This window comes from Mytilus trossulus, chromosome 3, assembly GCF_036588685.1.
Source record: "Mytilus trossulus isolate FHL-02 chromosome 3, PNRI_Mtr1.1.1.hap1, whole genome shotgun sequence".
In the NCBI taxonomy this organism is placed as follows: Eukaryota; Metazoa; Mollusca; class Bivalvia; order Mytilida; family Mytilidae; genus Mytilus; species Mytilus trossulus.
Window position 1 is genome coordinate 19348894 of NC_086375.1, and position 14812 is coordinate 19363705.

The 14812-nt window shown below is 32.3% G+C and overlaps 1 protein-coding gene across 1 annotated transcript in view; it reads right to left on the reverse strand.

Moving 5' to 3' along the window:
- The window catches only part of LOC134710327 (adenylosuccinate synthetase isozyme 1 C-like), a 98843-nt gene that overhangs the window by 17679 nt on the left and 66352 nt on the right, over positions 1 to 14812 (reverse strand). The window contains exons 9-11 of the mRNA XM_063570653.1: positions 11035 to 11189; positions 2721 to 2845; positions 2283 to 2380 (exon numbers count right to left, since the gene is read on the reverse strand). Coding sequence (XP_063426723.1) covers positions 2283 to 2380; positions 2721 to 2845; positions 11035 to 11189 — 378 coding nt within the window. The remainder of the gene's footprint in view (positions 1 to 2282; positions 2381 to 2720; positions 2846 to 11034; positions 11190 to 14812) is intronic.

Consider the following 14812-nt stretch of genomic DNA (forward strand, 5'->3'; position numbering starts at 1 on the left):
GATACTATCTTTTCATTGTAAGAAGCTTCTGTCCAAGTTTGATCAAATCCAGGATAGTTTATGATTCTAATTTATATATATGTTTTAAAAACTTTAACTGCAGACTGTATGTAAGGTTAACTGGAAGAAAAACTAAGTCCATTTATAAGTAAAATACGGAAAAACAGGACAAAATTTTACCTTAATTTTCTTCTAAATACTAGATTTGAATCATAAGAAGAATGTGTCAATAGTACACAGATGCCCCACTTGCACTATCATTTTCTATGTTTAGTGGACCATGAAATGGTGGAAAAACTCTAATTTGGCATTAAAATTAGAAAGACCACATCATAGGGAACATGTATACTAAGTTTCAAGTTGATTGGACTTCAACTTCATCAAAAACTACCTTGACAAAAAATTTAACTTGAACTTCGCACTATCTTTTTCTTTGTTCAGTGGACTGTGAAATTGGGGTTAAAACTTTAATTTGGCAATAAAATTAGAAAGATCATATCATAGGGAACATGTGTACTAAGTTTCAAATTGATTGGACTTCAACTTCATCAAAAACTACCTTGACCAAAAACTTTAACCTGAAGCGGGACATAGGGATGGACGAACAGACAGACGCACAGAGCAGAAAACATAATGCCCCTCTACTATCGTAGGTGGGGCATAAAAAAAAGCTTCTGTCCAAGTTTGGTACAAATCCAGGATAAATTATAAAAGTTAATAAAATTTTAAAAACATTAACCACATAGAGAATGTCATGTTTCCTTGAAAAGAACTAAGTTCATTTATAAGAGAAATAACGAAAAACAGGATTTTTTTTGTACAAAATTTACTTCTGGATACTATCTTATGATCATAAACAAGCTTCTGTCCAAGTTTGGTACAATTCCATGATAATTTAAGAAAGTTATTAAAATTTCAAAAACTTTAACCACAGAGTGAATATTTGTGGACGCCTCGGCTGACAACAAAACATAGGATCGCAATGTCTCAAAAGTCGACAAAATGGCCAAGTTGGTAAATTTCAATTGTTTACATCTGTTTCTATGGGCTTTAAAGTTTGATGTGCATATTACTTAAAATATGGCTTGAAGCTTTGTGATATTTGCAAACTTCTAGATTTTAGACAAATTTTCACAAAACAGTTGATTGTGGTAGGTGCAAATACGCATGGATCTTTTTTGTGCATAATCATAAATTCCCCTGAAAAAAAAAATAAACTCTGTGTTTTTTTATCAATTAAAAAACAACACGTTATTAGGAATTGTTTCTGTTGAATTATAATTTTTCATAAAAGTGACCATTTTTGTGAATTCAAAAGTTGTGGATTATAGATACAATTCTGAGGGAGAAACATCTTTTTGTATGACAATATATATTAGTTTTGTTGTTTATTGTCCTAAGCAACCAATATAGATATTTTTACATAAAGACTTGGTCTGGTCATAAATTGATACTATACAATAAAAACATTTGACAGCAGAAAAGTTGATTCTTTTGAAATGTTGCTTTTTTCAATTTATAATAAAAGCTGCAATTTTATGAATTTTATGCAATTAGAACTAGAGGCTCTAAAGAGCATGTGTCCCTTACCTTGGTCTATGTGCATATTAAACAAAGGACACAGATGGATTCATGACAAAATTGTGTTTTGGTGATGGTGATGTGTTTGTAGATCTCACTTCACTGAACATCTTTGCTGCTTACAATTACCATCTATAATGAACTTGGTCCAGTAGTTACAGTGGAAAATTTTTGGTAAAAATTTACAAAATTTATGAAAATTGTTAAAAATTAACTATAAAGGGCAATAACTCCCTAAGGGGTCAATTGACAATTAAGGTCATGTTGACTTTATCTTAAGGTCTTACTTTGCTGTACATTATTGCTGTTTACAGTTTATTTCTATCTATAATAATATTCAAGATAATAACCAAAAGCTGCAAACTTTTCATAAAATTACCAATTCAGGGGTAGCAACTCAACAAAGGGTTGCCTGATTGGTCTGAAAATCTTATTTTTGGCCTAGCATTTAATCTGTAAGAATCTTAAATAACTTGATACAATTAATGGGACAGGGGTAACTTAGTTACGGGGATTAAAAACATGAAGTTAAGTCAGACCTGTTTTTTTAGTTCTGCAAGAAATAATGTCAGAATTAAAATGTCTCTTTTAGCAATTTCCATCCAATGCAAGACAAGCATAACAAAAAGTTGTTTTTAGTGAGCAGGGCTAATTCAACTTCTCTGAAGTGCCAACACACAGAAATTATACTATAAATTTACCTGGAAAACTTTCCAATTTTTTACCATTCAGACAATATCCTATCCCAATCTTGATCTCGTTAAAGATATCCAAAATGTCAAGCTTTGTTATGGCAATCCTGAAATAAAATTAAAAAGCTCCAAGTAGGTTATATTGCTTAGTTTTTCATTTCCAATTCTCACCAAAATTCAAATATCAATTCATCGAAATACCCTTTTCCATTTAGTTTCATAAAATACATCAATTATACAACAATTTATCCATCTATCATATAATAAAATTCTTCCATGAACCCAGCCTTATATGACTCCAGAGGTCAAAATCATGGGGAGAGATACGTTTGAGCCAAAAATGCGTCATTTTCTCTTCATTAAAGTTCTAAATACCATTCACGAGAAGTCAGGATAACCCTAATTATATGTGTCAATCACTTTTGGCATGTCACCATATAAACTTACCCAGTAAATCCACTTATCATATTTGAAAAGTTTAACATCACCATATCTAACCATCCAACACGTCTTTTTCTACCTGTAGTTACACCATATTCGTGTCCTCTATTAATCAATAAGTCTCCAGTCTCCTAAAAGTAGTTTTAGAAGAAAAAAATTAACAAAATGTTAACCTTGATTTATGCGTATGTTTAACAATGAAATCTCTCTACCATGAAAGAATATGTTTAAGGATTTATGATGAAGATAACTTTTTAGTTTATCTTCTTTTTTCTGTTAGTATTTTCTCTCTGTCATCTTAAACAAGAGCATACACGCTGCAATGTCTCACGTTCTTTTCTGAAAATTGATGTTTTAAAAGTTGAAAGTGGTTTTAAAAATGGTTAAAATAGAAAAAAAATTGTAAGGGTTCTGCTGTAAATCACAGGCTCAACAACAATGAGGAAAAAAATCAATAAAAATATTCCTTTTGATACTATCTTATGATTGTGAGAACCTTCTGTCCAAGTTTGGTAAATATTTAGGATAGTTAATGAATCATATTAATGTTTTGAAAACTTAAACTGCAGACTGTATGTAATGTTTACTGGAAGAAAATGTAAGTCCATTTAAAAAAGTAAAATACAGAAAAAATGGAGTTATCTTTTTACAAAATTTACTTCTGGATACTATCTTATGAACATAAATAAGCTTCTGTCCAAGTTTGGTACAAACCCAGGATAGTTTAAGAAAGTTATTAAAATTTTAAAACCTTTAACCACAGAGTGAATGTAATGTTTCCCCGCAGAAAAACTAAATCCATTTCAAAGTAAAATATGAAAAAAATGAATTTATTTTTTTACAAAATTTACTTCTGGATACTATCTTATGATCATAAACAAGCTTCTGTCTAAGTTTGGTACAAACCTAGGATAGTTTAAGAAAGTTATTAAAATTCTAAAAACTTTAACCACAGAGTGAATGTTATGTTTCCCCCCAGAAAAAAAACAAGTCCATTTATAAGTAAAATACAGAAAAAGTGGAATTTTATGTTTGCAAAATTTACTTCTGGATACTATCTTGTGATCATAAACAAGCTTTTGTCCAAGTTTGGTAGAAATCCAGTACAGTTTAAGAAAGTTAATAAAATTTCAAAAACTTTAACCACAGAGTGAATATTTGTGGACGCCACCGCCGACGACGGAATGTAGGATCGCTTAGTCTTGTTTTTTCGACTAAATTACAAAGGCTCGACAAAAAGACAAATAATATATATCCAAGACAAAACAAAGAAAACTGAAGATTAAGCAACACAAACCCAACCAAAAACTGTTGGTGATCTCAGGTGCTCCTGAAGGGTAAGGGGACACAGATGATGCCCCCACTAGCATATAATATAATAAAGGGAAATAACTAAAGAACAGTAAAAGTGATGCTTCCAAAACTTGAACTTAAACTGAGTTAAGAGGTAATAATTATATATATATACATTTCATTAAATTCAGTTGAGACAAACTTAAGTTAAAAACTGAAACAAAATATCATATAAGGTTATAAAGGGACATAACTGAAGAACATAAATCAAATTGATTGGGTAAAGATTTTTTTCCAGTGAACATTGCATTGTATAAAGCATTGGTTGAAGTTGATGTTATTGTTAAAATTAATTTTTAAAATTTGAGTTATCTTCCTTTGTCCACAACCCCCAAAATGAATCCAAACCTTCTACTTGTGGTAAATATTATGGTATATTTTCAGAGAAATTTAAAATACTTTTACACAAGTTATTATCCTGAAAGTAGAAAAAATACTTGTTTTGGCTCCTAATTTCTAAACAATAGATATACATTCACTTATACTAAAGTTATTGTCGGGAAACCAAATCAGGGTTCGACACTAACGGTAAACATGGTTAATCAGTAGTCCTATGGACCACCTGAAATTTTGTGTATGATCCGGCTTATTTAATGCTAAACCAGTTGCTCCGCAGGGCGTAGCTTTATACGACAGCAGAGGTTGAACCCTGAACGGTTGGGGCAAGTATGGACACAACATTCAAGCTGGATTCAGCTCTAAATTTGGATTGTGATTAAATAGTTGACACAGCATAGGTTTCTGACACAGAATGAATGTGTTCTAATGAACTTAAAATTTTTGTTTTCTCTTAGAGCAATTCACTATGCTGTTGAATATTAATTCCCTCAAAAAAAGTTTGAAGAAATTTTCTTTTTATTTATGAAATTTCAAATGGGAAAAATTGAACCCAATTTTTTTAATCACATCCCCCTTTCCCTTATTCCAAAACTAATCTCAATTAAAATTTCTAATGGAGTTTGCAACAATAACTACTCATCTAAATAAATCATAAAATATTAAGATGTAAAAAAAATGCTTGTTATCACTGAATGGTAAAGACTATTTTAATTTATCAGTTGGTAGTAAAAAGTGAATATACATTGTATATTGTATATAACAAAGATTTAAGTTGATTCGGGACAAAGAAAGATAACTCCAATGAAAAAAAAATCTTGCTATTGCACACTATTGTGCAATAAGATATTTCTTGCTTACTATTCTGGACAAAGAAAGATAACTCTAATTAAAAAAAATTGGCTATTTCACAATATTGTGCAATTAGATATTTCTTGCCATTGCACAATACTGTGCAATTGAAAAGACTTGCTATTGCACAATACTTAATATAATAATTTTAGATCCTGATTTGGACCAACTTGAAAACTGGGCCCATAATCAAAAATCTAAGTACATGTTTGGACTTGGCATATCAAAGAACCCCAAGATTTCAATTTTTGTTAAAATCAAACTAAGTTTAAATTTGGACCCTTTGGACTTTAATGTAGACCAATTTGAAAACAGGACCAACTAGAGGCTCTAAAGAGCCTGTGTCGCTCACCTTGGTACATTTGTATATGTGAATATTCAACAAAGGACACAGATGGATTCGTGACAAAATTGTGTTTTGGTGATGGTGATATGTTTGTAGATCTAACTTTACTGAACATTCTTGCTGCGTACATATATCCCCATCTATAATGATTGGCCCAGTAGTTTCAGTTAAAAGTGTTAGTAAAAATTTACAAATTTTATGAAAATTGTTAAAAATTGACTATCGATTCGTCTGAAATTAGATAGATCTTGACCTGATAAACAATTTAACCCATGCCAGTTTTCCTTTTAATGCTTTTGTTTTTGAGTTATAAGCCAAAAACTGCATTTTATCCCATGTTCTATTTTTAGCCATGGCATCCATCTTGGTAGGTTGACCAGGTCAACAGACACAATTTTTAAACTAGATACCCCAATGATGATTGTGGCCAAGTTTGGTTTAATATGGCGCAGTAGTTTCAGAGGAGAAGATTTTTGTAAAAGATAACTAAGATTTACGAAAAATGGTTAAAAATTGACTATAAAGGGCAATAACTCCTAAAGGGGTCATTTGACCATTTCGGTAATGTTGACTTATTTGTAAATCTTATTTTGCTGAACATTATTGCTGTTTACAGTTTATCTCTATCTATAATATTTTTCAAGATAATAACCAAAAACAGCAAAATTTCCTTAAAATTACCAATTTAGGGGTAGCAACCCAACAACAGGTTGTTCGATTCATCTGAAATTTTCAGGGCAGATAGATCTTGACCTGATAAACAATTTTACCCCTTGTCAGAATTGCTCTAAATGCTTTGGTTTTTGAGTTATAAACCAAAAAATGCATTTTACCCCGATGTTCTATTTTTAGCCATGGCGGCCATCTTGGTAGGTTGACCGGGTCACCGGACACAATTTTTAAACTAGATACCCCAATGATGATTGTGGCCAAGTTTGGTTTAATATGGCGCAGTAGTTTCAGAGGAGAAGATTTTTGTAAAAGATAATTAAGATTTACGAAAAATGGTTAAAAATTGACTATAAAGGGCAATAACTCCTAAAGGGGTCATTTGACCATTTCGGTAATGTTGACTTATTTGTAAATCTTATTTTGCTGAACATTATTGCTGTTTACAGTTTATCTCTATCTATAATATTTTTCAAGATAATAACCAAAAACAGCAAAATTTCCTTAAAATTACCAATTTAGGGGTAGCAACCCAACAACAGGTTGTTCGATTCATCTGAAATTTTCAGGGCAGATAGATCTTGACCTGATAAACAATTTTACCCCTTGTCAGAATTGCTCTAAATGCTTTGGTTTTTGAGTTATAAGCCAAAAACTGCATTTTACCCCTATGTTCTATTTTTAGCCATGGCGGCCATCTTGGTTGGTTGACCGGGTCACCGGACACAATTTTTAAACTAGATACCCCAATGATGATTGTGGCCAAGTTTGGTTTAATTTGGCCTGGTAGTTTCAGAGGAGAAGATTTTTGTAAAAGTTAACGCAGGACGACGACGGACGACGACGACGGACGACGACAGACGCCGGACGCAAAGTGATGAGAAAAGCTCACTTGGCCCTTCGGGCCAGGTGAGCTAAAAATGAAGAATCTACATACACAGTTGGATTTGGCATATCAAAGAACCCCATTTATTCAATTTTTGATGAAATCAAACAAAGTTTAATTTTGGACCCCGATTTGGACCAACTTGAAAACTGGGCCAATAATCATGAATCTAAGTACATTTTTAGATTCAGCATATCAAAGAACCCAACTGATTCATTTTTTGTCAAAATTAAACTAAGTTTAATTTTGGACCCTTTGGACCTTGATGTAGACCAATTTGAAAAAGGGACCAAAAGTTAAGAATCTACATACACAGTCAGATTCGGCATATCAAAGAACTCAAATTATTCAATTTTGATGAAATCAAACAAACTTTAATTTTGGACCCTTTGGGCCCCTTATTCTTAAACTGTTGGGACCAAAACTCCCAAAATCAATACCAACCTTCCTTTTATGGTCATTAACCTTGTGTTTAAATTTCATAGATTTCTATTTACTTATACTAACGTTATGGTGCGAAAACCAAGAAAAATGCTTATTTGGGTCCCTTTTTTGGCCCCTAATTCATAAATTGTTGAAACCAAAACTCCCAAAATCAATCCCAACCTTTCTATTGTGGTCATAAACCTTGTGTTAAAATTTCATAGATTTCTATTCACTTTTACTAAAGTTAGAGTGCGAAAACTAAAAGTATTCGGACGACGACGACGACGCCAACGTGATAGCAATATACGACGAAATTTTGCGGTCGTATAAAAATGGCATAAAAAGTTCTCTTAATAAATTTTACATATTTCTAAAACAGTGATTGCATTGGTCATAATGTACGTACAGGAGTAAGTTCGGTAAGGGCCATATTTGGCCCCAATTATAAAGTTGATAGTTAGACGACAATAATTGTTTTAAGTTGCCTTAAAGACATGTGGGAAATTTAATCCAAACTGTTTTTGACAAAGTTTGATTCTAACACGTTGATTTTTACATCCCAAAATGGTCAAGATAAGGGATTTTGGTTAAATTTGACAAAATCAGCTGGATTTCAACTAAATAAAGGACCAGGAAACACAGAGCGCAGGCGTCGACAAGCTTTATATTCAAACAAGACATGTGAAATGACTTCACAAACATTATTTTAAAAGATCTTTGTTGTCGAGGTATGCGCTCAATGTTTCCTGTCCAATTATTTATGGAAATTTATTGATTTTTATCGATTTTTTCGTGAAAAATCAATATGAGTACAACTTGTGACGTCATAATGAAACGCAGAAACGTAAAATTTTCAACAAAATGGCTTATATCCTAGCTAGTCAATGTATTAGCTATTATTTATCATGATATTGGTCAATAAATCCGAATTTGAAATTAACGCTAAAAAAGGGGGCCAATTTTGGACCTTATCGAACATACTCCTTTCCACTATGTTTTGATATTATTAAAGCACTTTTGAGATCCACATTTCTCATCAGAATCATCTTAGTGCTTGTAACACATGGAGTTTTCAATGTAAAAAGTACCATCATTGTTTCCGTTTCTTTCCCTTCCCTGAAAAGTATCTTCCAGTTTGAAAATGTCTGACAACCAAAATATATGTGAATGAAAAACTGCAGAAAGGACAACAAAGGTCAGCAATAAAAACTTACATGTGTTAACTAGTTAAAAAAACTTGCTATTCCGCAAAACTGTGCAATTGAAAATTTGATGCTACATGTATTGCGCAATATTGTGCAATTAGATATTTCTTGCTATTGCACAATACTGTGCAATTGAAGATTTCTTGCTATTGTGCAATTGAAAATTCTTGCTACTGTACAATACTGTGCAATTGAAGATTTCTTGCTATTGCGCAATACTGTGCAATTGCACAATACTTTAATAATTTTGGACCCCGATTTGGACCAACTTGAAAACTGGGCCCATAATCAAAAATCTAAGTACATGTTTAGATTCAGCATATCAAAGAACCCCAAGAATTCAATTTTTGTTAAAATCAATCTAAGTTTAATTTTGGAACCTTTGAACCTCAATGTAGACCAATTTGAAAATAGGACCAAAAATTAAGAATCTGAATACACGATTAGGTTTGGCATATCAAAGAACCCCAATAATTATTTTTTTGATGAAATCAAACAGAGTTTAGTTTTGGACCCTTTAGGCCCCTCATTCCTAAACTGTTGGGACCAAAACTTCCAAAATCTATTCAAACCTTGATTTTGTGTTCATAAACCTTGTTTTAAAATTTCATAGATTTCTATTTAGGCCACACTTAAAAATATTTTGGTTTGCCCAAACCCTACCCAAAGGTTGAGACAGTGGGTAGGTAGGTAGGAATTTTTTTTTTTTTTTCAAAAAAAGAAATTGAAGTATCAGATGTTAGTAAGTCTTCATGACAATTTGATTAAAAAAAAACTTCTTCAAATCAGGACAATAAAAGAATTTGAGTAGGCAGCTTTTTTCTGGGTAGGTAGGGTTTGGGCAAACAAACCTATTTTTTATTTTGGCCTTACTTATACTAAAGTTATGGTGCAAAAATCAAGAAAAATGCTGTTTTGAGACCTTTTTTTGCCCCTAATTCCTTAACTGATGGGACCAAAACTCCCAAAATCAATCCCAACCTTCCTTTTGTGGTCATAAACCTTATTTTAAAATTTCATAGATTTCTGTTTACTTATACTAAAGTTATTGTGCAAAAACCAAGAAAAATTCTTATTTGGGCCCTTTTTGGCCCCTAATACCTAAACTGTTGGGACCAAAACTCCCAAAATCAATCCCAACCTTCCTTTTATGGTCAGAAACTTAATAATAATAAAGATTTTTGATGTAACTTGTGAGGTATCAGTTACAACTATATACGGAAATGTCAGAAAGAGGTATTCTGATTAAAAACACTCGAAGTTAGGATTTTCTCTTAGGTAATTTATTTTCTTAGTAAGATAGCAGAACTCAGCCTTTTTATGCATTTTTCTGACACACCAACATATTATCTCTTGAGTGTAGAGATAAGTTAATAAATATCTCTTGGGTGTAGAGATAAATAAGAAAACATCTCTTGAGTTTAGAGATAAATCACTACATGTATTATACTGAATAGAATTTTGTCATATCTTGAATATAACTGAAAACATATGAATCTTGAAATGAATAAAATATAGAAAACTTGTATGTGTGACTTTTAGCAAATGCCTATACTGAACAGCTCATATCTTGTCATACTGACTTTGTTATCTACAAACTACTCATAATATTTGAGTAAAAACTCTTGGGTCAAAGCATTTCAAGCCCCTGCCCGCTACAGTATGATTTATTTTATTACTAAAATTCATATCAAAAATCCACACATACATGTAAATCCTACAATCTAATTTTAAAAGGTTTATGGCTATCACTTGTTTTTAGTTGGTTGACAGCCAAACCAAAAGTCGTCGATGCGCTTTAAATCACGTTATTAGATGGTTAACCAACAAGACTTAAATGAGATTTATTTCACTTCCGGCATGCAAAAAGACTTAAACTAAGTCACATAAGTCTGGAAGTTTGAAGAAATAAAATTAATAATTCCCTATTTTCTTCTTTATTAGTTTTCATATCAAAATAAAACTTGGTTAATAAGTTTTTTATTGTATTATGAACAAACAATAGAGTGAGAGCGGATGTCGATGAGCGCGGACATGAAATTTTTGCAGAGAGAATCCATCAACATCATTCAAATTAGTTTTTCTAAATTGTTTTCTTGGATGCATTTTATCATCCATAGATTATATACTTTCATTTTCGGTCATTATTTTCTTGTTGAGGAAAACCTCTGCAGATATTTTCAGGCTTGTTTGAGACATGAGCTCTCCCCATCTGGGATCCATTAGTTTTTACTCAGTTATATTTACATCCATAAGTTCAGTTGGGAAACCTCCTTGTCCAACTCTTGTGAGATAAGCCTTGACCACTCCATACACTTCACCAAGGACATGAGGTGGTATACCTAGTCCTGTACATACACCCCCAACACTACAGTTAGATGATGTCACAAATGGATAAAGGCCTGTAAAATAATAAAGTATACAAGATTAGGCTTAAATTAAAATGGTGTTTGTTTGCAGTTAACCCACTGACCCTTAAAGATCCCCCAGACAGTGAATATTTAATTGCTTTAAATTTGAAGAATTTTTTTTTATTGACTTTTGGAAATTTGGGTCCAAGTCAAAGTCAGTTATACATTTCAAGTTTGTTTTTTCTTGCTTTCCTGTCAAGCATTTACAGTTATCCATGAAGTAATTATAGAAGAGTACTTTACGCTGTTGATTTCTGTCAATTTTAAGACAAACAAGCATTCTGTGAGATTGCATGGCAATACATAATAGTCCCCTACAAATTAAAATTCATTGTATTGAAACAAAATTCAGACTTGATCTCTTAACTTGACATGGTGTAAACTATATAACAGACATCAAGTCATCAATATCTTCAAGCATGATTAAAGTGATTACTTAGGGCCATTACTCTGCACAAAATGATCAAACAGGAACCAAATTTAAACTTGAACTGTAACTTGTCAAGATAAAACAACATACCAAGCATCAAATCAATATCTGCAAGAATGACGAAAAAAAGAACAGGAAACTGATTATTTGAGTAATAATCTAAGTCAACGGAACCATAATTCTGCTCAAAATCATCCGAGCACAAAAATCAAACTTGATCTGTAACTTGTAATATACCCAATAACAAATAAATTTCTTCAAGCATGATGAAACTAGAGGCTCTCAAGAGCCGCTCACCTTGGTCTATGTGCATATTAAACAATGGACACAGATAAATTCATGACAAAATTGAATTTTGGTGAACATGATGTGTTTTTAGATCTTTATTTACTGAACATTCTTGTTGCTACAATTATCTCTATCTATAATGAACTTGGCCAAATAATAACATTGGAAAATATTTTCTAAAAATTCACAAAAATTTATGAAAATTGTAAAAAATTGACTATAAAGACAATTCAGGGTCAATTGATCATTTTGTTCTTGTTGACTTATTTGTAGATCTTACTTTGCTGAACATTATTGCTGTTTACAGTTTATCTCTATTTCTAATAATATTCAAGATGATAACCAAAATCTGCAAAATTTCCTTCAAATAACTAATTTCGGGCAGCAACCCAATAATGGGTTGTCCGATTTGTCTGAAAACTCATGGGCAGATAGATCTTGACCTAATATACAATTTAACCCCATGTCAGATTTGCTCTGAATACTTTGGTTTCAGAGTTATAAGCCAAAATCTACAATTTACCCCTATGTTCAATTTTTAGCCATGGTGGCCATCTTGGTTGGTTGGCCGGGTCACACCACACATTTTTTAAACTAGATACTCCAATCATGATTGTGGCCTAGTTTGGTTAAATTTGGCCCAGTAGTTTCAGAGGAGAAGATTTTTGTAAAAGTTTAGGGACAACGAACGCCAAGTGATGAGAAAAGCTCACTTGACCTTTCAGGTTGGGTGAGCTAAAAAGTGTGGAAAATTGATTTGCCAGACTGACAGATGGACAGAGTGCAAACTGTAAGTCCCCCTTGACTTTGTCAGTAAGGGACTTATCACAAACAAACCAAAGCACTGTAAGCGCTAAAGACAGTTAATAGAAAACATGATGAAAACTGTGGCAGTGTTGCTTAAATTGTTTATCACAACTTGATATTGGTTAAGTAGTGTATAAGGGTACATAGTTCCAGCAGAAGGAATATTTAATGAGTAGAATATTCATTACTGAGTAAACCGGTATGACTTATTATTAAATAGTTCATTCAAGTAGGACATGTTGGATCTTTTTTATGACTGTGTAAACTTAGTATTATATAAATTTGTTGGCAGGTAGGCAGGTCGGCACTTATCAACCAGGTGCTCTGCAGGGTGTTACTTTATACGACCGCAGATGTCAAACCCTGACAATTGGGGCAAGTATGGACACAACATTCAAGCTTGATACAGCTCTGAATATGGATTGTGATCGGAAAATTTGAGTTTCTGACTAAAAAAAAATGTCAAGATCTAACAAATCTACTGCACAATATTGTGTAATTTAAGATTTCTTCTACAAACTTTTCAAAAATTTGGAATTTGAGAAATTTGGGGAAAAAAAATTAAAGCTACTACCACCACCCTTTTTTGCAATTAGTTCAAAACCCGACATTCCTTTATACATAATTTACCAAAAGTGACCGATAGATATATCTGAACATACCAAACATTGTATGTTAAATGTTTTTGAATTACCTCCGTTACACTGCTTTTAAATTGTCTTAATTGTCAATTGACAAGAAAAACCTAGTTTTCCCCCCTTTTTTGCCCCTAATTCCAAAACATTTTGAGCCATATCCCAGAAAATCAATACTAACCATCCCTTCATGGTATGAAAACTTGTGGAATAATTTCAGAGAGATTCATACACTTAAACACAAGTTATTGTTTGAAAACTGCAAAAATGCTCATTTTGGGCCCCTAACTACTTAACTATTAGGACCATAACCTCCCAAATCAATCCCAACCTTCCTTTAGTGGTATTGAACCTTCTGGTAAAAATTAATAGAGATCCATTCACCAAAACTAGAGTTATTGGCCGGAAACTAAACAAGTCTTAAGAGGAAGAAGACGACATGATAGCATTATATGACGCAAAATGTTTTATGCAGTCATAAAAAAAATTGGAAAATATGTTTTATGATGTAGTAAGACCTTTACATTTAGTGGTCGGCACTTATTACAAATTTAGAAAATGTGTATCGTCTACAAATGAAGTTGGCCTTTACATTAGTTTAAATCCAAATACTGTGAAAGTACTTTTATTCCTGGGGTACCAATTTTCGTGGTTTTTGTGGATTACTTTATCCACAAATTTAAGTGTCCAAAGAAATAAAACAACCATTGTCCAAATGCACGGCACAGATTCATCAATATTATGATGGAGTGTGGAAACTGAAAGAAGAAGACATGGAAAGATCCCCATCAGTAGGTTTGACTACTGTTATGATCCAGAGAATATTGAATTACACCAAATCTGAGAATACTTTAATAGCAGTCACAGAACTACAACCACATGCAGGATTATACCCATTCAATCTTTAATAACCTAAACTGTACAACTTTTGATCTTTTAATTCTCTTAAAAAATATTTTTGAATGATGAAAGTCTGATTTCCGGTATTGATATGCAAGTATGATAAAGCGTTCATTTAATATTCTCATAGTTCTCATACATATGGGAAATTTTAATGTCATGCTGGGCTTGATTTTGATAAGAATTATTTGACAATTCAAGAAATGTTTATAGCATTTGTTTTTATTACTGTTTTCTTTAGGTGACATGTTTATGGCCGAATTAATTATAACACCTTTGAAAGTCTTACATCTGTTGATCACTTTATCATGGGTTAGTTAGTGTTATCACTACAATTTACACAAGTCAATGTTTACTTGGCAATTTCCTCAATCCAGACTATTTGTAACCCTCGTTTCTAAAGGCTTTAATTTTTCAATTTTAACTCTTTCACAGATTGCTGCCTAGACAGAAGCTACTTTGAGACGATGGCTTCCCTGGCTACTATTACTCAAGCGGGAGATCTTCATAATAAATGCCAATAAAAACTTGTTTGTAGTTATTTGTGTATTTAT